Source organism: Notamacropus eugenii, chromosome 2, assembly GCF_028372415.1.
Source record: "Notamacropus eugenii isolate mMacEug1 chromosome 2, mMacEug1.pri_v2, whole genome shotgun sequence".
Classification (NCBI taxonomy): Eukaryota; Metazoa; Chordata; class Mammalia; order Diprotodontia; family Macropodidae; genus Notamacropus; species Notamacropus eugenii.
Window position 1 is genome coordinate 186,018,089 of NC_092873.1, and position 26,266 is coordinate 186,044,354.

The 26,266-nt window shown below is 38.7% G+C and overlaps 2 protein-coding genes across 4 annotated transcripts in view; one reads left to right on the forward strand and one right to left on the reverse strand.

The window, feature by feature from the left end:
- Positions 1-107, reverse strand: part of RTN4IP1 (reticulon 4 interacting protein 1) — a 58,130-nt gene extending 58,023 nt beyond the window's left edge. The window contains exon 1 of the mRNA XM_072642972.1: positions 17-107. The gene's annotated coding sequence lies outside the window, so the exon portion shown is untranslated. The remainder of the gene's footprint in view (positions 1-16) is intronic.
- QRSL1 (glutaminyl-tRNA amidotransferase subunit QRSL1) lies at positions 79-25,438 on the forward strand. Of its 3 annotated transcripts, none has more exons than XM_072642966.1 (11): positions 79-206; positions 5,696-5,844; positions 6,539-6,637; positions 9,882-9,978; positions 10,965-11,141; positions 13,816-13,991; positions 14,116-14,228; positions 16,531-16,723; positions 17,844-17,961; positions 21,204-21,409; positions 25,041-25,438. In XM_072642966.1, exons 3-11 carry the CDS (start codon positions 6,571-6,573, stop codon positions 25,259-25,261), a joined length of 1,368 nt encoding a protein of 455 aa, XP_072499067.1. In that variant the 5' UTR covers positions 79-206; positions 5,696-5,844; positions 6,539-6,570; the 3' UTR covers positions 25,262-25,438. The 3 variants fall into 3 exon arrangements, with proteins under 3 accessions (XP_072499067.1, XP_072499068.1, XP_072499066.1); XM_072642967.1 differs by having other exon boundaries at positions 85-206; positions 5,696-5,855; XM_072642965.1 differs by lacking the exon at positions 25,041-25,438 and adding an exon at positions 23,548-24,347 and having other exon boundaries at positions 85-206; positions 5,696-5,855.
- The last annotated feature ends 828 nt before the right edge of the window (positions 25,439-26,266 follow it).

Genomic DNA, 26,266 nt, shown 5'->3' on the forward strand with positions numbered 1-26,266 from the left:
TTGCTCGCGGACCAACCGGGGTGCGCGACGCTAAGGGGTGCGAGGAGGCAGATCCAAGATGGCCGCGCCCATGTAACACCGGCAAGCGGCGGCCCTTGACCTTTCTCCCCTCCGCGGCTCTTCCTCGGAGGTCTCTTCAGGGTAACAGGGGCCGGGCGGCTGATCCCGCAGGGAGCAGCGCCATGCTAGGTCTCAGCCTCCGAGAAGTGAGTGTCACCGGCCTGCGGGGGGAGGGACCAGCGCCCGGGCCGTCACTGGCATGGCGTGGGGCGCCACAGTCCGTGCACCCCGGGCCGACGGGCCCTGGGCAGGCGCGGGGAGGCGGCCTGTGATGTCGCGGTCGTCGTTACGTTCTCGGGCCCAGCGTCGTCCCGCAGTGTGTGCGCGTGAGGCCCGTGCGGGGCAGAGCTCTTCGGGTCCGGGTTAGGGCACCTTTTAATGTAGGCGTGTGGGGGAGGGGCGCGGGAGAAGGGGTGTCTTTCAGAAGCCCCACAGTGCCTGTTTCCTCGCTGTGAAGGAGAGGGGGCTGACACATGGTCACTTAGGCGAAATAGAACCCCTCGTCTTCGTTTGCTGCCCCCTCTGCCACGTTGCCTTGGTTCAGCACCGGCCACCGTGTGACCTTGGACGAGTCATTGGTCTCTCTGATAACATAATGGTATATTTGACTACAATATCTTACTATATTTGCTATTTACATATTTAGTGTATACACTTTACTGTGCACCAAGAATATAAATTCCATCATGGAGAGAATTGATTCATTTTCTAGGTGTCCAGAAATAAAAAAAAGAATCAGTTTTTTCCGTGGAGCTTATAGATGTGAAACATATATATATGTGTGTGTGTATACATATATATGTATATATATGTACGTATATATACACATATATGTATATATACATATATGCATATATAATATATTAAGCATATATACCCAATATATGCATAGCAAATATAGTATGGTGTAGAGATGTGTATATATGTGTGTTCATATGTACATACATACACTAAGTCTAGGGGATACCTTTTTTTTATGTTGGTACCCCAAAGTGCTTAGCACAGTGCCTAATGTGATTGATTGATTGATAACATACCTTTCAGGATTGCTATGAGGCTGAGGTATAGTAAAGTACTTTGCAAGTTTTAAAGCAGTTTGGATAATCCCCAACCCCCTCAATGCCAGTGCTTTGCCTCTTCAACTGTCTACAATTCTGAGAGGGTGAAATGGCTCTTATGGAATCTAGGTTCATAACTAGAGAAAAGGGAAGAGACTGAAAATCAAGGACTCGGAGAAACTAACACTGAGGACACACTGCCAAGCAGGACTAACTTAACTACTTGTTAAGTTACTATCAACTTTAAACTTTTATTTAGGGTTTCAGAATAGGGAGGCTAAATTCTTCTCCTTTCTGTACTGTATAGACCTGTGCATGCTCCTGGCATCCAGAACAGGGACTACAAATTTATCAAAATACTGCATTATGGGTTTAGTATTGGTGGCATATTTTTTGTGGAGCTTTTTTGGTACTAATCTAGGATCCTCACTCTGTATTTATAACATTACTTCAATGAGAAAAGTGTTTTCCAAGTTGCAATTTCTTGTTTACACTTCAAAACAACCCTGTGAGGCAGGTCATAGAGGTATAATTATCCCCATTTTACAGATAAGGAAACTGAAGCCCAGAGCTTCAGTGATTTGCCCATGACATGTGGTTTATAAGTATAATGAGCAGGAATTGAACTGTCAAGATAATATGATGTAAGATTTCTGCCTTTCAAAGGTAAGAATTGACTTCCTCAGTTTAAGCAAAATAAAATCTTGCCTTCTTCCCTACGGCCAGTCCGAACTGTATCTCTCTAGCCTCTTCGCTACCCAGAAAGGGAAACTGGGTCATGACATTAAAAGTCACAATCCTAATCACTAGACTACAATGGAGAGCATCCAGTGATAGTGTCATTGGTTGACTTCCTTTGTTAGTCTGCCTGCTTCTCTTTCCTCGCAACACTCCACCCATCTGCCTGGTTCCTTGAAGATCCTGAGAGCCATGGTCAAAAGGGGAACATGAAATAGTGTGAATGAATGGGGCACAGTTCATATAGCTTGAAAAACAATTCAAAATGTCTGCCTCACTCAGTCTTTAGCTTCTCCAGAAGGCAGAATTGGAAAATTGCATTAAACATATATATTTTCTTATTTATTTTTTTATTTTAAGTTTTCAACATTCATTTCCACAAAATTTTGAGTTCCAAATTTTCTCCCCATCTCTCCCCTCCCCCCACCCCACAACACCTTGCATTCTGATTGCCCTTTCCACCAATGTGCCCTCCCTTCTAACATCCCTCCCTTCCCTTATCACATCTTCTTTCTTGCCCTGTAGGGCAAGATAAATTTCTGTACCCCATTACCTGTATTTCTTATTTCCCAGTTGTATGCAAAAACAATTCTCAACATTTGTTCCTAAAACTTTGAATTCCAACTTCTCTTCCTTCCTCCCTCCCCACCCATCCCACTGAGAAGGCAAGCAATTATATATAATTATATATAAGCTATATATGTGTAGTTTTGCAAAAGACTTTCATAATAGTCATGTTGTAGGGAACTGACTATATTTCCCTCCATCCTATCCTGCCCTCCATTTATTCTATTCTCTCTTTTGACCTTGTCCCTCCCCAAGAGTGTTTACTTCTAATTGTTCCTCCTCCCATTTACCCTCCCTTCCATCCTCCCCCCCCACCCTGCTTCTCCCCTTCTCCTCTACTTTCCTGTATCGTAAGATAGATTTTCATACCAAATTGAGTGTGCCTGTTATTCCTTCCTTGAGCCAAATGTGATGAGAGTAAGCTTCACTTTTTCCCTCTTACCTCCCCTTTTTTCCCCTCCATTGGAAGCTTTTTCTTGCCTCTTCTATGCGAGATAATTTGCTCCATTCCATTTCTTCCTTTCTCCTCCCAACATATTCCTCTCTCCTTAATTTTATTTTTTTAAATATGATCCCTTCCTATTCACCTCATCCTGTCCTCTGTGTGTGTGTGTAATCCCTCCAACTACCCAGATACTGAGAAAAGTTTCAAGAGTTACAAATATTATCTTTCATGTAGGAATGTAAACAGTTCAATTTTAGTAAGTCCCTTGTGATTTCTCTTGCCTGTTTACCTTTTCATGCTTCTCTTGATTCTTGTGTTTGAAAGTCAAATTTTCTTTTCAGCTCTGGTCTTTTCATCAAGAATGCTTGAAAGTCCTCTATTTCATTGAATGACCATTTTTTCCCCTGAAGTATTATACTCAGTTTTGCTGGGTAGGTGATTCTTGGTTTTAATCCTAGTTCCTTTGACGTCTGGAATATGATATTCTACATTCTCCCATCCCTTAATGTAGAAGCTGCTAGATCTTGTGTTATCCTGATTATACTTCCACAATACTCAAATTGTTTCTTTCTAGCTGCTTGCAATATTTTCTCTTTGACCTGGGAACTCTGGAATTTGGCTGCAATATTCCTAGGAGTTTCTCTTTTTGGATCTCTTTCAGGAGGTGATCTGTGGATTCTTTCAATATTTATTTTGCCCTCTGGTTCTAGAATATCAGGGTAGTTTTCCTTGATAATTTCATGAAAGATGATGTCTAGGCTCTTTTTTTTGATCATGGCTTTCAGGTAGTCCCATAATTTTTAAGTTGTTTCTCCTGGATCTATTTTCCAGGTCAATTGTTTTTCCAGTGAGATATTTCACATTATCTTCCATTTTCTCATTCTTTTGGTTTTGTTTTGTAGTTTTTTGGTTTCTCATAGTCATTAGCTTCTATCTCCTCCATTCTAATTTTTAAAGAACTATTTTCTTCAATGAGCTTTTGAACCTCCTTTTCCATTTGGCTAATTCTGCTTTTTAAAGCATTCTTCTCCTCACTGGCTTTTTGAAACTCTTTTTCCAATTGAGTTAGCCTGTTTTTAAAGGTGTTATTTTCTTCAGCATTCTTCGGGGTCTCCTTTAGCAAGCTGTTGACTTGCCTTTCATGATTTTCTTGCTTTGCTCTCATTTCTCTTCCCAACGTTTCCTCCACCTCTCTTACTTGATTTTCAAAATCCTTTTTGAGCCCTTCTATGGCCTGGGACCATTGCATATTTATTTTGGAGGTTTGGGGTGCAGAAGCCTTGACTTTTATGTCTTCCCCTGATGGTAAACATTATTCTTCCTCATTAGAAAGGATGGGAGAGAATACCTGTTCACCAAGAAAGTGTCCTTCTATAGTCTTATTTTTTTTTCCCTTTTTTGAGCATTTTCCCAACCAGTTACTTGACTTTTGAGGTTTTTGTCAAGAGTAGGGTATACTCTGGGGACCTGTAATATCTCAGTTCCTCCAAGATGGCACAATCAAGGGAGAGGAGTTTACTCTCTGGACAGGCTCCCTGCTGAGATTCTGATTAGCTGCGCAGTTCATCCAGAGGCTTTAGGTGGGGGGCAGGGCTGCCACTCAGGGCTAAGGTTCAGATCTGCTGCTCACTTCTTCCAGAGGCTTTAAGCTGAGCTCTCCAACAATGGAACAATGGACCCTGGCTGCTGCTGCCTCTGGCACCACCTGGGGCCTGGGTCTAGGGGAGAACCCTGCTCCCTTCTAGCTCAGTTGGAAAACCCTTCTCACTGACCTTTGAACCTGCCTTTGTCGACTGTGGGTTGAGGGATCTGTGAACCTCTGCTGCTACTGTTGGGGATTGTGCCCCTGAGGCCTGCTCCTCCCAGTAGCAGGGCCAAGGCCAGGCTGGGCTCTGCTCCTGGTGCAACAGACCTTTCCCGTTGGCCTTCCAGGTCATCCTGGGCTGGAAATCTCCTCTACTCCATCATTCTGTGACTTCTGCTGCTCTAGAATTTGTTGAGAGCCTTTCTTTACAGGTATTTTATGGGCTGTGCGGGACAAGCTAGAGTATGTGCATCTTTCTACTCTGCCATCTTGGCTCCACCCCCTAAAGATATATTTTAGTTCAATATAAGGGGGACAAAAAACAAACCAAAAAAAAAAAAACCCTTTTCAACAGTAAAAAGACTGGACTGTCCTGGTGTTATCTATGTAATCTGTGACCTGGAGATGACATGTAGCCCTCTATGTCCCCAAGTGAGGCCTTTTGACTGAGCTTTACAGAACAAATTCTTTTATTGAAAGAATTTGTTCTGTGAAGTTTGCTTTCAAAAGGCCACACTTAAGGACCTAGAGGGCCCCATGTGACCTTCAGGCCACAGGTTTCCCACCCCTGTTGCATGCTAGACGTTGACACTGATGCTGGATGATAAGTGAATGTTGTATAGGGCTTTTGCTGGTATGCTTTTATTGTAGTTCTGAGGTCCCTTCCAATTTTGAAATTGTGTGATCCTTTCATCATTTGAATATAATAGGATAACACTTTTTTATAATGTTCTGTGTTTTCTGCATATATTCATTTCCACAAACATGAGGGGGACTCTGTCTTATCTACATGTATCATCCTAAGGACTTCCTAGCACAAGGCTCTTTGAATGAAGTCATGCTGCTGCTGGGTGCTTGCATAGTTAATAATGTAGCTTGTGGATTTGTTTACCTGATTTGGACTAGACCGTAAGCTCCTTGAGGGAAAGATTATATTTTGTTGTTATCTTTTACTCCTAGTACAACATAAGTACCTGTACTCACTATGTATACTACATGTTAATCAAATTGAATATATTGCAGGTTTCTGCTGCACTGAAACAAGGCCTAGTCAGTCCAGTGGAGCTTTGTCAAAAGTGTCTCTCCCTTATCAGGGAAACCAGATTTCTTAATGCTTACATTACTGTAACAGAAGAGAAAGCCTTAAAGCAAGCTGAAGAATCAAAAAAGAGGTATGAGAAAGGTAAATTACTTTAAAGTGTTTTTATTACTGTATTCCTGGAACAATTGAATTAGATTAGCATTTGGGAAGTGATGCTTTTAATATAACATGTTCTCATTTGATCAAATTGACATGAAGAATAATAAACTGATGCTAGTAAATATATGATTTGGAATATTCAGCTGTTACAATTTCCATTTGAAATTAAGAGTTTTTGTGACAAAGACTGTGGTCAGTCTGTGTAGCAAACATTTATTAAGCACTTTTGAGGTGCCTGTCACTGTGCTAGGCACTGGGGGTATGAAGGCAGAAACAAAACAATTCTTGGCATTGAAGAGTTTGTAGTTTTCTGTGGAAGAATCATCCTTGCACTAATAAGTATTGTACAAAGAAACTAGAGAGGTGAGAGCTATGCCTAACACCTGGAATAATTGGGGAAAGGCTTGGGAGGGGAGGAGGAGTTACCAGAATAGAGGCTCAAAGGGATCCAGAGATTCAGTCAGAGGAGTCAAAGAATGAGAGCCTTCCAGACACAAGGGCACACTTGTGGGAAGATCTGAGGCATTATGCCTCAGAGAATTTGTAACTCTCTAAAGTAAGGCTGTAGAAGGAGGTAGGAGACAGATCATAGCAACAGCTAGGGTGAATGCACTTTTTCATTTTGAGCTGTCTCTTCCTTGTCATTTTCCTGGATTCTAACATAGGTCAGGCCCTTGGAATTTTAGATGGAATTCCCATGGCTATAAAAGACAACTTCAGCACTGCTGGCATTGAAACAACATGTGCGTCCAATATGTTAAAAGGTAAACTACATCTCATCACAGAATTCAAGTTCTTAACATATTGAACCTAGTCCTGGGGGGTACACTCTGAGAACTTTATGAAACAATGATTCTTTCTAATTCTTGGGGTACTTTCAAGTTCAAAATAAAATTACCCTCAGAATTAGTTTATCCTCTAGGAAATAATGTTTTTTTCCTTAGTATCTAGACTAGTATTTTTTATGTTTACTCTTTCAAAATGGAAATTGTTTTATCTTTCACAGACCTGATGAAATAAGCGTCAGTGACTTTGAAGTTGAGTTTCTCTTTCTGATTACCACAGGTACTCACAGGGACATTTCATACATGCAGTGATTTCTCTTGGCTTCATGCCTCATCTGTAAAGTGGGAATAAATGCAGAATGGGTTTTCTTGGTATAGTGGATAGAGAGCTGGCCTTAGAATCAGGAAGACTTGGATTCAAGACCTACCTCTGGCTATGTGACCATGGGCAAGTCACCTAAGCCCTTAGTGCCTTAGGAGAGGCAGCATAGTACACTGGGGAACATGCAGACTTTGCAGTTAGAGGACCTGGGCTCATATTCCACCTCTGCCTTTTTCTGTCTGTGTCACCTTGGGCAAGTGTCTTCATTTCCTTGGGCCTCAGTTTCCTCATCTGTAAAATGAAAGGGTTGTACTACATGACATCTGAAGCTTCTACCAGATCTAGATTTTATGATCCTTTGATCCTTACCTTCCTCCGAAGGACATTGCCATCAGTCATTAGCATCTGATGACTTCTTGGCTTTTATTTGCTGAGTTTTCTTCCTGCTTAAGATAGAGTGTCTTGATGCACTCAGTGCGGCCAGAATTACAAGAATGAGACAGATCCACTATAACTAAAAGGAAGATTGGGAGATCTAGAAATCAAAAAGACATGGTAGGTAACTGAGTGATAGGCTTGATAGTTTGGACAAGGAAAAGTGATCTCATATTTGTCTCTTGTCTGGTCCATAACTGTACCTATTTAACTGTTGGTCATTTTTTCAATTGAACAACTGTTAAGTGCCTGCTATGTGCAAGGCACCTCTGCTCGATGCTGTGGAGACAGAATCAAAGATGAAATAGATGTTGTCATCAAGAAATTTGCACAATATTACAACATAGAACCAGCGGGTCCAGATGTTAATCCCAGCTTTGCCACTTACTACTGTTGGATCTTGGGGATGCGATCCTCATCTGTAAAATGAAGAAGTTGAATTAGATGATTCTTAAGGTTTCTTTGAGCCCTAAATCTATGATTCTGTGTGTACAGATATGAATAAACAAAGTCATTTCAAGAGGGAGAAAGCTCCAGTAAAGGGGAGCATCAGGAAAGGCCTCCTAGAGTAGCTGTGCTTTGAAGGAAGCTAGGAAATCTGAGGGTCAAAGTTGAGGAAGCACTTTCCAGACATGGAAGGATAACCTCCATGAACAAAGATGCGGATATGGGGCAGGGAATGTCATGTTTGGAAAACAGGTCAGTTTGACCTGGAAGAATAGGTAAAAGAGAGCCATTGAAGATATTTGAGTAGGGGAAATGACCTAGGTAAGAGCTTTGTTTTAGGAATACTCAGTTAGCAGTTGTGAATGGAGAGGAAAGGGACTGGCACTATGGCCAGTAATGATACCCTGTTTCTGGAAGGGAGTGGTTACTGGAGGGGAAATCACTTGGAATCACTTAAAATGTGCCTATGGAATTGTGCTTTGTGAATTTTAAAAAATTTATTACTTTTAACCTTTTAAAAAAGAATTTTGAGTTCCAAATTCTCTCCTCCCTTTCACCCCTAAGCCCTTGAGAAGACAAGCAACATAATATCATTTATACCTGTGAAATCATGCCAGACCTATTTCCATTATAGACATGTTGCCAAAAAAGAAAAAAGGTCAAGAAAAATAAAGTGAAAATTATACTTCAATTTGTATTCATGGTTCATTAGTTCTCTCCCTGGAGGTAGGTAGTATTCTTCATCAGGAGTCTTTAGCCATTGTCTTGGATCATTGTATCAAGCAGAGTACCTAAGTCTTTCCTAGTTGAACACTGTTGCAATATTGTTGTTACTGTGTACATTGATTTGGTTCTACTTACTACTCTCTGCATCAATTCATATAGATCTTTCCAGATTTTTATGAAATCATCTCCCTCATCATTTTCTTATAGCACAGTGGTATTCTATCACAATTATATACCAAACTCTTGTTCATCCGTTTCGTAATTGATGGGCAGCCCCTTCTTTTCTAATTCTGTGCAACACAAAAAGAGCTGCTATAAACATTTTTGTACCTTTCATCTTTTTGAGATATAGACCTAATAGTGATATTGCTAGGTCTAAGGGTATGCAGAGTTTTATAGCCCTTTGGGCATAGTTCCAAATTGTTTTCCAGAAGGGTTAGACTAGTTCACAACTCTACCAACCGTGCATTAGTATCCCTATTTTTCCAGATCCCCTCCAATATTTTTCATTTTCCTTTTCTATCATGTTAATCAATGTGATAGGTATGAGGTGGTATCTCAGATATTTTAATTTGCATTTTGTAATTTAGAACATTTTTTCATATGACTATAGATAGCTTTGATTTCTTCATCTGAAAACTGCCTATTCATGTTATTTCACCATTTATCAATTGGGGAATGGCTCATATTTTTATATATTTGATGCAGTTACCTATGCATTTGAGAAATGAAGCCTTTGTGAGAGAAATTTTCTGTAAAAATTTTTCCCCCAGTTTCCTGGTTTCCTTCTAATTTTGGCTGTATTGGTTTTGTTTGTATAGACCCTTTTTGATTTCATGCAATCAAAATTTTTACTTCTTGCGATCCTCTCTATTTTGTATTTAGTGATAAACTCTTTCCATGTCCATAGATCTAACCGGTAAAATGTTCCACACTCCCCAAATTTGCTTATGATATCACTTTTTATGACCCACCCATTTTGATCTTATCTTGTTACATTGTGTGAGATGTTGGTCTCTACTGCTGTATATTTGACAAGAATCCTGAAAATCATTAAGCATCACACAAAAACTTTATAAAATTACACATCTATAAGAGACCTTTGGGAAGATATACAGATATACAGAGAGTTAGCATGGTGGAAAATATAGGACCAACAAAGTTCCGACCAAGATAGAAGAGAGTAAATGTAAAGAATTTGCAACTTCAAGTGTATTAATAATGGAAGTGAAAAACCTTCTTGTTCATTGTTCTGCTGTCTATCAAAAACAGCTCTGACATTTTATTTTTCAGGTTACATACCTCCTTATAATGCTACAGTAGTTCAGAAGTTACTGGATCAGGGGGCTGTTCTTCTAGGAAAAACAAATTTAGATGAGTTCGCTATGGGGTAAGTAACATTAAATGACCCTTGTTTACTTTTTGTTATCTTTAAACCAACTAAGTGAATAGAGTCCTACTTTAGGTAAGTGAAAGACCTCTTAAGATGCCTTACATGCTTGTGGTTTTTATCTCACATGTGAAATATGGCAGATGAAATTATTGTATGCACCTTTGGTCCAGTTGTACCAACAACTCATGATTATATGATTAATTCTGTATAAAAGTAGCAAAGCAAAATAGAAAAGACATTGGACTTCATGTCAGAAGGCGTGGATTAAGATTGTGCCTCTGACATCTGCCAAGTTTGTGACTTGTGGCAAGTTTCTTTTCTGAGTCTACATTTCCTCTTCTCCAAAAAGCCAAGGGAGTAGGGAGGTTGGGTGGAGTAACAGTTCTAGTTGTTAGCAAAGTACCTTAGAATCTTAAAGCCCCATGTAAATATGAATTATTATACCCTGTACCTGATGATAATTTCACAAGAACCACTTTCACTAGTTTAAAGAAAGATGTTGCTTTGAGAGGCAGTAACATTAAATATTCTGAGTTAATTCTTTTTTAATGATGTGAAGAGGAAAACTCTCTTTGCACCATCTTCAACAGGCTTTTGCTATCTTACAGGTTTGCTCAATAATAGGTTGCTAGAGGTGTCATAAGAGCAGGCTCTTTTTTCTTAAAATTTGGGTCTATCAGGGGTCAGCTTAGGGGCTCTTTTTTTGTCACCTGTGTTCAGAAAAAGTGATTTATTGTCCTTTGAAACACTCTTTGGTTTTTAAGTAATTTCTCCTTTAGTTGTCTGGGATGATTGTGGGAATACAGTGTAGGTTTATTTGCCTCTTTCCTTTCATCAGAACAGGGTTCCTGCCTCTTCCATTCAAACACCACTAGATTTCTAGTAGCTAGATGAGTGGGCAGGAGCAACTCAGGAGATGAAGAAAATTCTCTGTGAATCCACAGATGTGTGTGCTTTACTCTTGCTTTACTATTTTGCCTTAGATCTGGAAGCACAGATGGTATATTTGGGCCAGTTAGAAACCCCTGGAGTTATTCAAAGCAATACAGAGAAAAGAGAAAGCAGAACCAGCACAGAGCGGATGAAGATTCAAACTGGTTAATAACTGGAGGCAGCTCTGGGGGCAGTGCCGCTGCTGTATCTGCATTCACATGCTTTGCGTAAGAAGATTTTTTCTCTCAATATTTTACATTAAGACCCAGCCAGGAACAACTTTTTCCTTGATATAGCTATAGCCAGAAGCCATATACAAAATCTAAAAGAATAGTTCATATAGAAGCACCACAAAAGGTGAAGACGTGGTATTTTGTTCCAGGAACCTATTGTATTATATTAATACCTAAATATAGATCGGTTTTTCAGGTTTTAATATTTTTGTCTGAAATCCTGATAATGTTATAAAACAAATATCAAAATGACACTAAGTGGGTAAACTTAATTTGATGTTTTATCTATGTGAATTACTAACAACAATTAATGTTCCTGTACAGTATTTTGCTTTGTTTGTTTTTTTTAAATTAATGGATGGAAGAGGGAAGAGGAGAGAAAGGGAGAGAGACAACTCTATGGAGCACTAATGAGCATTTATCAAGCACTTACTTTGTGCCAGGCATTGTGCTGACACATTCGATAGTACAAGTACAAACAAAAAATATAGTCCCTGCCCTAAAGTAGCTTACATTCTGATGGAGGAAAACAGCACTTTAGAGGCAGCTTGGTTGCTCCGTGGATAGAGCACTGGAAGTCTTGAGTTCATATGTGGTCTCAGACACTTACTGGCTATGTGACCCTGAGCAAGTCACTTCACCTCTGCCTGCCTTAGTTTGCTCATCTGTAAAATGGCTGTAATAATAACACCCAGGCCCTAGGAACAAATGAGATAATAATGGAAAGCACTTAGCAGGTGCTATATAAATGCTTATTCTCTTCCCCTTCTCCTTCTCCAAAAGGGAGCTGAAAGGTGAGTGGAGGGCTGGGGGGAGAGACAAAGTAGAAAGTAGTCTTGAGAGTCATGGGCTCAGCTACCCCTTGGAGTGAACTTAATTGGCTTGGTTACTTTCTTAAGTGGATGTTCCAGGGAGGAAACTGACCAAATGGAGGATGAGCCTGTAGGGCTGGAGGTGTTGCCTGTATGAAAAGGCTGCTATCACAGAGGTGGAGAAGTAATCATGGGCAGAGCCACCAGGTTTGAAAAGAAGGAGCCACAGAAACAGATGAGAAAGGCAGTGTGGTGCATTAGAAGGAGATTCACTGGATGATGGCCTTGGCTTGGACCCTTCCTTGGCCGTTTTCTGTCTGTGTGGCCTTGAAAAACTTACTTAATCTCTCTTGAGCTTCAGTTTCCTCTTCTGTAAAACAGAGGACTTGAACTAGAAGATCTCTCAGGGTCCAACACCAAGTACTGTGATGCTCATGATGTAACAGAATAAAATAATTAGCCTGAGCAGAAGCTGATGGATTTTGTGGTTGGCGTGAACATGGGCTTTATTGTAAATACTGTTTCTAATGACTTTTTAGTGGAATTTTTTTACAACTAATAAACATCGTGAAATCCGCTACTCTGAGTTTGTATTCAAGTTCCAATAAAACTGCTGATGGTGATGGTTTTCACTTGGCTCTATGGAATATTTGTAGTTGATGTGGTAAATTATCTGTAGTATTTAAATCTTACTTATGTATATTAAGTTTTAATGTCTTAAAATTGAACTGTTGCTTTGGAGATATTTTGAATATGTATGTGTGTGTGTATATATATATATATATTTTTTTTAATTGTACCACATCTCAGTCAGGATTTGCAAATAAATTCTTTAAAATAATTTTAGATGTATTTTTGGGATTTCACAGACCTACAACTAAAAAAAGAATTATAAAGGTTTTGTGAGGTTTTCAGGAACTGATGTGGTCATCATTTATTATACTCTTCTTATTTTGTTCTTGCTTTTTATGTTTTATGGGATGTTCCTTAAAATTCTTTCTACTATAAGAAAAATGAACGACTTTCATTATTTGGGTTTACCTCTCACTTTATTTAGTCAGATTTGTTGTTGATCATCAAATTTAGTGTATTTTTTTTTTTTTAGCAATTTGCTAAGATTGATGAATTATTTTTTTTTTCTGATGGTATTGTAACAAATTACTTTTTTTTTAAAGAAATGACATTCAATAGTTTTTTTTTTCAGTAGACTTTTTGTGGGTGGGTGATTATTTTCAATTCCTCTGGAATTTTATTAATCAAATTAAAACCATGCTTTTATTTGTTGGAATTTTATGGTTCAAAACATCTTACAAGTTAGCACAATAGAATTGGATTTTTTTCCCCTTACCCTACTTTTATCTTCTTCTAGAAGATCTCATCTTTTTTTTGGATCCCTAGAGAAAAATCCTGGCTCCCTGACATAATTCCTCCAGAAATATATTTTTATCATGTCACATAGCTGTCAGCGATTCCCCTGAGGGAAGATAGTCTAGAAAATATCTTGAAATGTGAATGGAATATTTTTATTTTGTATCTTAAATTGATTCAGTAAGGATGAAAAATAAATTTTTTAATTGGTAAATAAATAAATACTTTTGTTATTGTTAGTAACTTTGGGCATGTCTCATCAGCATTACCTTGTAAATTCAAATCTGTCAGATCAGAATCATTACATAAAAGCAAGGACTCAGAAAAACTTCAGATTGAATATCCAAAATTTCACAATATAATGTTATCTACTTTTAAACTTTTTTGGTTATTGTGATCTTTTTCTTTTAAAGGTCTCTGAATTTTCTTTAAAAATAGGTATATTTAAAGCTACAAAATCTTCTCACTGAGGACTGCTTAAATCTCAGGGCTTTGGGATCAGACACAGGAGGTTCAACAAGAAACCCAGCTGCTCTGTGTGGGCTTGTTGGTTTAAAGCCCACCTATGGATTAGTTTCCCGATATGGTCTCATTCCACTGGTGAATTCAATGGATGTTCCAGGAATCTTAACCAGATGTGTGGATGATGCAGCAGTTGTGTTGGGTATGTATAAATATACACACACATATATATGTATGTAACTTCATGTAGTTCAAAACCAAGTACATTTTACATTGCAATGCATTTGTTTTCTCTGTTACTTATTAGCATTATATCCTTTTTTCAGGTGTACTGGCTGGGCATGATCCAAAAGATTCTACCACAACACAAGACCCTGTTGGCCCATTTATACTTCCCATTCTGAGAGATGTCAGCAAGTTATGCATAGGAATACCAAAGGTAGCTTTTCCAGTTCATTATTTTAGAGAAGTACCATCAAAGCAGAATTTTTATAGGCTTTTTATAGGAATTATGCCATAGGATCAATTTTCTAGTTAAAGATTTCTTTTTAAATAAAAATATTCTGAGGACTCCCACATGATAGTAGCTGTATTATTAGCTTTCATTTTTTTTTTTTTGAGAAAATATCTGTTTCACAAAGAAACCACAAATTCGGCAGTGCTTTTAAATAAATTTGTATTTTACTAAGCGATGGTAGCGTTTACATATATTTGAAAAATAGCAAGACACATTTGAGACAGTTATTCTTTCTACAGAAGGTATGTTAGTTTTTTTTTATTATTACTGAATCACTGCTACATATTTGGATGTAGCTGAATAAAAATTAAAATGACAGTGTTTGTTGTGGTTATGGATTTTCAGACCCTTTGCAACTTTTCTGCAGCCCTCCAGGGGTCCTCAGCCTACAGTTTGAGAACCACTGTGCTATATCATTGGAATTATTCATATATGAAAATGAATATAGGTATGCATGATGTTCAGGATACCTACTTAAACCAAGTGAAATTTAAAGTCACTAACTTTTTTAGGCTGAGTGTTCCAGAAATATGATCCTAACCCTTCTCACAATGAACTTAAATTTTAATGGAGCAGACAACAAGTACATAAAAACGAGTGTGTGTGAATATAAAAGTCCAGCTATAAAGTAGTTAAGTACAAGGGAGTTTGGAAGGGAGAGCACTAGCAGTTGAGGGGATCAGAACAAGAGGAGATCCTACAGAAGATGTCCTAAGCGCATCTTAGAAGAAGAAAGGAATGTGGATAAGGTAGAGAGGAGGAGAGAATGCACTTCAGTACAAAGGTCCAGAGATGGAAGGTGGAGTATCATGGTGGAGAACAGAAGTGAGTTTGGCTGGATTTTGCAAGAGAGTGATGACTATCCAGTGAGGCTGGGAAGAGAAGTAAGGTTCAGGTTCTATAAGCCTTTAAAAGCTAAAACAAAGAAGGGTATATTTTATCCTAGAGGCAATAGGAAGCACTGAAGTTGGTTGAGTAGAGGATGTCACATGGTTAGATTTGCTTTTGAGGAAAATTATTTTGCCAGCGGCATGTAGGATGGACTGGAATGGGAGAGATTTAAAACAGGGATATCAATTAGGAGACTGCTATTAATTAAGATCTATGTGAGTGGAGAGAAGTATAATGGGAAAGGTGTTGCAGAGGTAGAAATGAAAAGATTTAGCTGCTGGTTGGGAGACTAAGGAGTTCTGATAATGCCAGGGCTACAAACATGGGAGACTGAAAGGAAGCTGGTACCTTCAACAGAAACAGGGAAGTTTGGAAGAGGGAAGCTTTCATGGGAAAAAATAATGAATTCAGTTTGGAACATGTTGAGTTTAAAATGTCTTGGAGATGGCCGTCCCGTTTGAAATATTCAATAAGCAGATGGTGATGCAGGACTGAAGCTCAGGGGGAAGCCTGGGGCTAGATAGATGGATATGGAAGTCATCTACACAGAGATGATAGAAACACCCACCGAAGAATGAGTGCAGAGGAAAAAGAGAAAGATAGTCACTCTACTCTTTATTTTTTGGGTGTGTCTTTTTTTTTCAGGACAGGAAACTCCTTAGTATGTAATGTCCCTCTGTCACTGAAGATCAGCAAATCTCTTGTAATACATAGTTTTAAGAATTACATGGAAAGCTTCCATGGCTCAACACAGACAATAGGTGGTACTAACCACTCTACCACACTGTTCTCATTCATACCCTTCTACTGATACTCAGATGAATAAGAATGTCTTGTTCAAATGAGAGCTTCCATATCATAGTAATTTTTCTTTCAAATGGACTTAGCTAAGTGTTTTTGATTTATCATCAAAGAATACAGTCTGATTATTAGACCACTAAAATGATGAGTAGGGGCTCTTAGCTCTGAATTCTAAGTAATTGATTTTGGGGTTTCATTGTGTAACTATGTCGTTGCATTTCTTTGGGCCTTCATTTCCTAATCTGGAAACTGGAGATAATGATGCTGGTATGTGCCATCAAGAAGTGTTGTGAAATAAATTAGTAGTAACAACATAATGAAGTCCCCTGGGATAAAGAAGGAGGCCACTGTAGTCTGAGCTTTCTAAAAATTGTTATAAAAATGTTATGCTCCTTAGCAAACAGATGCCTAGCATTTTGTTCAGTTTTCTTGCATGTATTTATTCTCTCATTTATTATCAAAGGTTGTGGAAAACAAACCCACGTACTTTTGTGCAGGGTCTGCCTCATGTTGATTTTCTTTTTTCTGTAAGGAATATAACGCGCCAGGATTGTCCACGGAAATACAAACCCTTTGGTCTAAAGCTGCTGACCTTTTTGCATCGAAGGGGGCCAAAGTGGTGGAAGTGTCCCTTCCCCATGCCAGTTACTCAATTGTTTGCTATCATGTTTTATGCACAGCAGAAGTAGCATCAAACATGGCAAGATTTGATGGGCTAGAATATGGTAAGGCCACTTGTCTTTGGATTCCAAAATTATTGTATTCAGATAGTTACAAAATACTTCCTGTCTGTTGTATGTATGTAATTATTTTTTAAAATAGTTTTTGTGGATAGCTTTTGTTTTCACATCACCTGCCTTCCCAAATGTTTCCCCCTTTCCCCTTCTCTTATAGTAAAGAATAAAAAACAAGGGGGGAGGGGAAGTTCAGCAAAACCAGCCATTTTATTGGAAAAGTCTAATGCTTTATGCGGTGTTCCACACCCTGCTTCTGAAAAGAAGCTGATGGAGGTACCTTCTCAGATCTCTTCTTTGGGGGCCAAACTTAGTCATTATAATTTCACAATATTCAATTTTGGTTGTTTTGTTACTGTTAATTATTTCTTTTTATGTTGTTGAAGTCTTTATGTATATTGTTTTCCTGGTTCTTCGAACTTCATTTTACATCAGTTTATATAAGTCTTCTCATGCTTCTGTGTATTCTTGATATTTGTCATTTCTTCCATCACAATAATATTCCATTAGATCCATGAACCACAAGTTATCTGTTCCCTAATTGATAGATGTCTGCTTTGTTTCCATTTTTTGTTTTGTGTGTGTGTGTGTATGTATACACATATATAAAATTGTGAGTGTTAATGATAAAGTGGTAGTAAATTAGTGAATCTCTGCACTGTCACTTCACTGAAAACCTACTTCTTGGTTGGCTTATTCTTTTTGGACCTATTGGAGACCAGTCATTTTCTCACAGATCAGCCAAAGATGAAAAATCTCTGAGAATATTATCTCCCTAGATTTCAGTAGCTGCCAAAGGTATGAATCTTGGCCCAGTGTTTAACCCAAATTTGACTTCTCTGATATGACACAATTCAGTCAGTAGGCATTATTAAGAACCTACTATGTACCAGGTACTTGCTAAGTGCTGGGGATACAAAAAGAGACAGAAGATAATCCCTGCCCTCAGAGATCTTATAAGACAAAGAAGACAGTGTTTTCCAAGAAAGCAGATTGAGAATGGGTTTTGTAGGTTCTGCATTCTGATGATGATTTATATATTTACAATATAGGGGAAATTCCTTTATGTTATATAAAGAGTTAAGACTTATTTTGTATGTTTGATTTACAGGCCACCGGTGTAATGTAAATGTATCTACTGAGGCCATGTATGCTGCAACAAGACGAGAAGGGTTCAATGATGTGGTGAGAGGACGAATTCTCTCAGGAAATTTTTTTTTATTGAAAGAGTAAGATAGCTAACTACTTTGGGAAGGAACTATTTTTTTTAAGTTTCTGTTATTGATTAAATTTCAAGAGTGAAATAATGTCATATGTTTTTATGACTTTTTATGCAAGTTAAGATATTTTATCAGATCTGAAAATGCAACGTCTTAGTTAATTTTAAGAATAGAAAGTTGCAGTTGTGTGCTCTTTCTTTTTTTTAAGTTAGAAAAAGGCTGCTTATATCTCTTCTCATTATGCAAAAATTCTAAATATGCACATAACTGGTGAAAGCTAAATGGAGTCCCAAAGCTTTTTCATCTTAAATGTTTGGAGGCCTTAGTGCCATATCAGCTTTAGTCCTGATAAACCCTTTTAACAAAAGGGGATAGTGGTGCTCCTTGGAGAAATTGTCATTATTTTTTCCTGCTTTACTTAGAGAAAAGCTGCTTTATCATTCCTTCCAGGAAGTAACTCTTAATTAATATACAGCCTATTTAGGAAGTCTTCAGTACAAGTTAATTCATGGCCTTCTGATTAGAGTACATCCACCTTCAAGTGGGTAAGACAACTGCTTTGGCCTGCTGGGTTTTGTACCTTGATATGTATATTCTGTTCAGTTTTCAAAAATATTTTGATAACTATTTCATTAGAATTAGTTTCCTTTGTAATCTTATGTATTTCATTTTATGTGTTTAAAACTATTATTCTCAGAAGTACATTGGTTTTTACCAAACTTCCAAAGGGATCCATATTGTAAAAGAGGTTAAGAACCTGTGCTGGTTTACATAGAGACACAGGCTGATTCTTAATGCAGCTGGTCCCCCAAACGTCTTTTCATGTGATGAGGAACATTTTTTTCTCAACGTGCTCAGTTGACCTTTTGCCACATCAAAATAAAGGCCACATTTTCAGCATTGGTTAAATTGTTGGACATAATTGACTAAACGAAAAAAATACATTGATGTTGAGCAATTTTCTAAGCACTGTGCATGGGGTAAGAGCTGGACCTCTGATTTCATTAGTTTAGGTAATATCGAGTGAGGACGTTCCATCAGACAATGCCGATCATCATCTTCTCTGTACCTCTTAGTCTTAGAGAGTGGCATAGAACACTGCTAAGTGACTTGCCAGAGTCACAAACCCAGTCACAGGCAGGACTTGAATCCTACTTTTCCTGGCTCCAGCTGTGGCTCCCTACCCACTAAGTCACATTGCTTCTCATAGAGGATCTTATAAACTGATCACAGTGTTGTACTTTTACAGGGTTTTTTTTTTTCAATGCTTTTAGTTTATGTCTTAGAGTACATATTGACCCAGTACATTGGTCACCCTGAATTTTTTCCCATAACAATTCCATGTAGTTGCATGGAAGAAAGTTGGGGGTGAAGGATTGTTCCACAAGCACCAAGTGCTGCTGGCAAGGTGAAGGAAGCAAGGCCTGACATAGAGGTTAATCCCAGCTTAGTGCTAATTGCTTTTTACCTTAAAAGTCAATTTATGAGTCAGCATAGACAGGTTTGCATTTTGCTTTGTGCAGGATCTCAGTTTCTGCTTAGTTCTCCTTTTTCTCATCACTATTATACAAAATGGAAAGAAATTTAATAGGTCATCAAAGAACTGTATATCCTTAAGAATTTAGATTTTAAAATGATTTTAGTGTGATAGTCAAGTTTGCATGTGTTATCTCTGTTAAAACTGAAAACTGACACCTGCAATTGTTTTTCTATGTAGCCTCTGGGATTGAATGACAATAATTCTTACACTTGCATAGTGCTTCACACTTTACAAAGTATTTTCACATGCAGTATATTAATTGATCCCATCCTCACACAACCCTGTGAGGTATATAGGAAGAGATAATGATACCCATTTTCTAGATGAGAAACTGCAGGCCCCCAAATTTAAGTGGCGTACTCAGGGTCTCATTACCAATAGAACCCCTGACTCCTGAGTTCTAGCCCATTGTTCTTTTCAAGATGCCATACTAAGTTTGCTGATTAACCAAGATATTTTTTGTTGTTATGTTAGATTTTTTTCCCTTGTGCTGCTAGAACTGGGCTTCTGAATTTGTCACTCAATCACCAAATTCTATACATTATTACATGCTCAGAAAGAAAAATTGTTTTATATGCTCACTAATTGCTCAGTAAATTGAGTGACTAAAGGGTATACTTAGAATTGTATAACAATCCATTTTTAAGAAACCTAATGGTTCTTAAATATTAAATTGATCAAGGTTTGCCAGTTAAAAATCTATGTCCCATGTCTAGATTTATGACTTGAGATTTTCTTTTCAATTATAACCAATTCAGTGAATCTTGAAACTGATCCTGATCTAAAGAATCTCTAAACTTCCTTCTAGTTATAAAAGTTTACATCTGTATAAATGTGTGTGTATACATATACATAAAATTAAATGTAAGAAATCCAAGATAAGAGAATTCAGAAATCAGGGTGCCAGGAAAGGAAGTTGTTCTCCCTGTTCTCAACAAGATAACCTCTAACCTTCTAACAGTAGTCCAGCATTTGCTTGGAAGTGTACTCTGTCTCTTTCTCTTTCCCCTGCCTATGTGTGTGGTTGTCTCCTTTCTTTTTGTCGCCTTTTCTTCTAGTGTCTCATATTAATTTCCTACTAATTTCAGTTAAGTACTACCAGGATATGGTTACCTATAAGATACAAATATTGCATTCTGCCCTGGGCTTAAGTACAATGAACTCTGTCATCTCCTATGATCACAGAATGAGTTGTTCTCCTTGAATGTGCATGTCATACATCATGTGTTGATTATCAGTTTTAAAAATAAATTGAATACAGTAAAATATCCTTACAAGTATAATGAACATAATTTAGTCCTTCTCTGATGACTCAGAAGACACTTGGATTTTGTAGCACCTTGGTTATTATTACAAGCATCAAATAATCATCATGTTATAAAAGGAGAGGCAGCTAGTTGTAGCAGAAAGATTCCTGGACTTGGAACTGAGATCCCAGAATTCTAGACCTAGCTCTGCCCCTCATCTCTAGGATCTCTTCTAGTGCTGAAATTTTCAGGTTCTGAGTCTAGGTGCTGGTCAGTAGAGAGTCATGGTTCATAGAATGTCAGCTAAACTGACTCTTGATAATTGGAATGCCTGTGTAAAGTTTATCTATCAATAGATGGTACACCATCTCATTAAAGCCAAGATTTCTTTTCCCCAATGTGAAATTGAAACCTATACGTATAGGAATGAAATATCTCTTAAAATGTCAACCTTTTTCCCACAGGAACTATGATGATTACTTTGTGAAGGCACAGAAAGTGAGACGACTCATTGCTAATGACTTTGTGAAGGTCTTCAATTCTGGTGTGGATATCTTGCTTACTCCCACCACCCTGAGTGATGCAGTGCCATACTTGGAGTTCATCAAAGAAGACAACAGAACCCGCAGTGCCCAGGGTGATATTTTTACCCAGAGTGTAAACATGGCAGGTGAGGCTAGGAGGTGGGGAACAGTGCTCACATCTCTTAAGGCCTACTTACTAATACTGACCTTCCAGTTCAAGCCAGTTTGGTTTATCTTTGGATGCTGAGCCTAGTCCTCACCTTATGTGTGAGGCATACTGTTACCTTAGGAAAAGTAGATTTTATCACTGACTATGCTCAAATAAACCTGATATATTCTTGGTAACTGAGTCAGGATCTAATCTAGATGAAATACTTCAACTTGAATTTTTTCCAGCTGAAATTTAGACTTCTAATAAAATTCTTGGGGAAGTTAACCTTTCAAATCATCCTCAGCTCAACTCAGCAAGCATTTGTTAAGTACCTACTATGTGGCAGGAATTATGCTCAGACCTCAATACAAGACAGAAAAGAAACAATCTCTGCCCTCAAGAGGCTTATATTCTGTTTGGCAGAAGCAGCATTGGATCATATCCTTGCGCACACACACACACACACACACACACACACGTATTTATTAATTTCTGAGAGGAGGAGACAGCTCAGGTTTAACGTGAGGGGGAGCTGTTAAGAATGGCATAAATATTACAGAGACAACAATGGAAGAGTTGGGTACTTATTTTGTTTATCTTTTAAATCTGTTTCAATCAGAGTCCAAAATAGGAGGCTATAAAAGATGATTTAAAAACCAAAAACAAAAAAAAAATTTTTTTTTTTGCCTTTTCCTTTTTAAGTTTATTTTGTGATTCTGTTCTTTTTTTTTTTTAATTAATTTATTTAACTTTTAACATTCATTTTCACAAAATTTTGGGTTCCAAATTTTCTCCCCTTTTGTCCCCTCCCCCCACCCCAAAACACCAAGCATTCTAATTGCCCCTATCACCAATCTGCTCTCTCTTCTATCATCCCTCTCTGCCCTTGTCTCCATCTTCTCTTTTGTCCTGTAGGGCTAAATAACTTTCTATACCCCTTTACCTGTATTTCTTATTTCCTAGCGGCAAGAACAGTACTCAACAGTTGTTCCTAAAACTTTGAGTTCCAACTTCTTTTCCTCCCTCCCTCCCCACCCCTTCCCTTTGGAAGGCAAGCAATTCAATATAGGCCAAATCTGTGTAGTTTTGCAAATGACTTCCATAATAGTTGTGTTGTATAAGACTAACTATATTTCCCTCCATCCTATCCTGCCCCCCATTACGTCTATTCTGTCTTTTGATCCTGTCCCTCCCCATGAGTGTCAACCTCAAATTGCTCCCTCCTCTCCATGCCCTCCCTTCCATCATCCCCTCCCCCCTGCTTATCCCCTTGTCCCCCACTTTCCTGTATTGTAAGATAGGTTTTCATACCAAAATGAGTGTGCATTTTATTCCTTCCTTTAGTGGAATGTGATGAGAGTAAACTTCATGTTTTTCTCTCACCTCCCCTCTTTATCCCTCCACTAATAAGTCTTTTGCTTGCCTCTTTTATGAGAGATAATTTGCCCCATTCCATTTCTCCCTTTCTCCTCCCAATATATTTCTCTCTCACTGCTTGATTTCATTTTTTTACGATATGATCCCATCCTCTTCAATTCACTCTATGCACTCTGTCTCTGTGTGTGTGTGCGTGTGCGTGTACATGTACATGTGTGTATGCGTGTACGTGTATGTGTGTGTGTACGTGTACGTGTGTGTGTGTAATCCCACCCAGTACCCAGATACTGAATAGTTTCAAGAATTACAAATATTGTCTTTCCATGTAGGAATATAAACAGTTCAACTTTAGTAAGTCCCTTATGACTTCTCTTTGCTGTTTACCTTTTCATGCTTCTCTTCATTCTTGTGTTTGAAAGTCAAATTTTCTTTTCAGCTCTGGTCTTTTCATCAAGAATGCTTGAAAGTCCTCTATTTCATTGAAAGACCAACATTTCCCTTGAAGTATTATACTCAGTTTTGCTGGGTAGGTGATTCTTGGTTTTAGTCCTAGTTCCTTTGACTTCTGGAATATCCTATTCCACGCCCTTCGATCCCTTAATGTAGAAGCTGCTAGATCTAGTGTTATCCTGATTGTATTTCCACAGTACTTGAATTGTTTCTTTCTAGCTGCTTGCAATATTTTCTCCTTGACCTGGGAACTCTGGAATTTGGCCACAATGTTCCTAGGAGTTTCTCTTTTTGGATCTCTTTCAGGCGGTGATCTGTGGATTCCTTGAATGCTTATTTTGCCCTCTGGTTCTAGAATCTCAAGGCAGTTTTCCTTGATAATTTCATGAAAGGTGATGTCTAGGCTGTTTTTTTGATCATGGCTTTCAGGTAGGCCCATAATTTTTAAATTGTCTCTCCTGGATCTATTTTCCAGGTCAGTTGTTTTTCCAGTGAGATATTTCACATTATCTTCCATTTTTTCCTTCTTTTGGTTTTGTTTTGTGATTTCTTGGTTTCCATATAGTCATTAGCCTCCATCTGTTCCATTCTAATTTTGAAAGAACTATTTTCTTCAGTGAGCTTTTGAACCTCCTTTTCCATTTGGCTGATTCTGCTTTTGAAAGCATTCTTCTCCTCATTGGCTTTTTGACCCTCTTTTGCCAATTGAGTTAGCCTATTTTTCAAGGTGTTATTTTCTTCAGCATTTTTTTGGGTCTCCTTTAACAGGGTGTGGACCTGCTTTTCATGCTTTTCTTGCATCTGTCTCATTTCTTTTCCCATTTTTTCCTCCACCTCTCTAACTTGATTTTCAAAATCCTTTTTGAGCTCTTCCATGGCCTGAGCCCATTGGGTGGGCTGGGATATAGAAGCCTTGATTTCTGTGTCTTTCCCTGATGGTAAGCATTGTTCTTCCTCATCAGAAAGGAAGGGAGGAAATACTTGTTCACCAAGAAAGTAACCTTCTATAGTCTTATTTTTTTTCCCTTTTCTGGGCATTTTCCCAGCCAGTGACTTGACTTCTGAGCGTCCTCTTCACACCCACTTGGCCTCCAGATCTGCCCAGCCAGCACTTAGGGGCTGAGATTCAAATGCTGCTTCCCAGCCTCAGGGCTTTGGGTGGGGGCAGGGCTGCTATTCAGTGTGAGATCAAGTTCAGCTGCTCAGCTGGGGGCAGGGCCACCTCTCAGGCTCAGTTCCCTCAGGGGGTTTATGCAGACATCTTCAACAATGGATCCAGGCTCCTGCCTGCTTGGAGAGCCCTGATCTGCTGCCTCCCGGCCCCCTGCTGCCTCCCCAGGGGGCCTGAGTTATAGGGACACCCCACTCCCCTCTCAACCCGCCAAAGAGACCCTCTCACCAACCCTTGTCACCTGTGGGTGGAGGGACCTGTGCGGCCGCTGGAGATTCCGTCCCTGAAACCTGCTCCAATCGGCTCCTCTCGGTGCCACGAAGCCAAGGAGGGCTGGGCTCCACTCCTGGTCTGGTGCTTGAAGGACCTTTTTCGAGAGGTTTTCAGGCTCTCTGGAACAGAAATCTCGTCCGCTCTGCTGTTCTGTGGCTTCTGCTGCTCCGGAATTTATTGGCAGTTCTTTTTTACAGATATTTTATGGGCTGTGGGTTCGGAGCTAGTGTATGTGTGTCTTTCTACTCCACCATCTTGGCTCTGCCCCCCCCCAAAAAATTTTTTTAATGAAATTAGAAGCATAGAATAGCTTAAAAAAATGAAAGAGAACAACTTGTTCTTTCTACCTGCTCAGGTTTGCCGGCTGTAAGTGTACCCACAGCCCTCTCCACTCAAGCTTTGCCAGTCGGGCTGCAGCTGATTGGACGTGCATTTAGTGACCAACAACTTCTCACTGTTGCCAAGTGGTTTGAGGAGCAGGTGCAGTTTCCTGTCATTCAGCTTCAAGAAATTATGGATAATTGTCAAACTTTCTCTCAGCACGAGAAGTTGGCTTCAATTTCGTTAAAACCATGATGACAAAGACTTTTGTACAAATTCAGAATGACTTTAGAGGTATTTATAATTAAGCATGGAGATTTTTAAGAGGTTACGTGATCTTACTCAGTGAATGTAATTGGATTTATTTTCAACATAAGAATTCTAGTTATTATGGGCTCACAAATTGTAAATAAAAACTTTTCAACTAGTTAACATTTATTGATTGTACTCTTTATTCTAAGCACTCTGCATTGAAGAGAGATAGGGAGAAAAGGAGGCAATTGCCATTGAGTAGGGTGTACTGGGAGACAGAGAAGATCAGAATAGAAGCGCAGAAAAAAACTAGGCTCCTATAGCAGGCACAGTTATTGTTTAAGGTGCCCAGTTGTTGCTCTGCTTCTTCCTCTTGAGTCTCCAAGACATAGCCTCCTTACTGCCATGCTTGTCTGTAGTTGTGAGAGGATGTACCTTATCTGGGTGAAGCATAGTAAACGTAGAGCATCACAATGATTTTATCACTTAAGTTACATACAACACATCTCTTCCATGTTGACTCCTCATACACTGCAACAGTGTCTCATCTAAGAGATTAAATTTTGCCAGTTTTACAGCAAGAGGAAAACATTAGTTCAGAGAACCAGTTTGATGGAACCAACCTCCATTTGATCTGTTCATATTTTTATCATTTGAAATAAAGGGTAATCACTTTTCAGAGAACATCGGTCTGTTGATGCTATATTCCTGCTTAATCGGTGCTAGCATTTTGAATCTAGAATTAGAGAAGAGAACATTCTCTATTCTCACATAATAATACCTGCCTACCATGAAATGATGCCTAATTTGTTTTCCTTTGTCTTCTATCACTAATCCCAAACCTGGTTGATCATATCCTGCCAAGTCACTGTCTGGGAATTTAAGTGGCAAATAGTTTCTGTGTCTGAGTTAATTAAATCCCAAGATTGTTAGCAGTAGAGCTGCTGGAGCAGGACAGCCCTAAAATGAGAAGGTGCTGCAAGCGTAAGATGAGTTCGTTGATAAGAC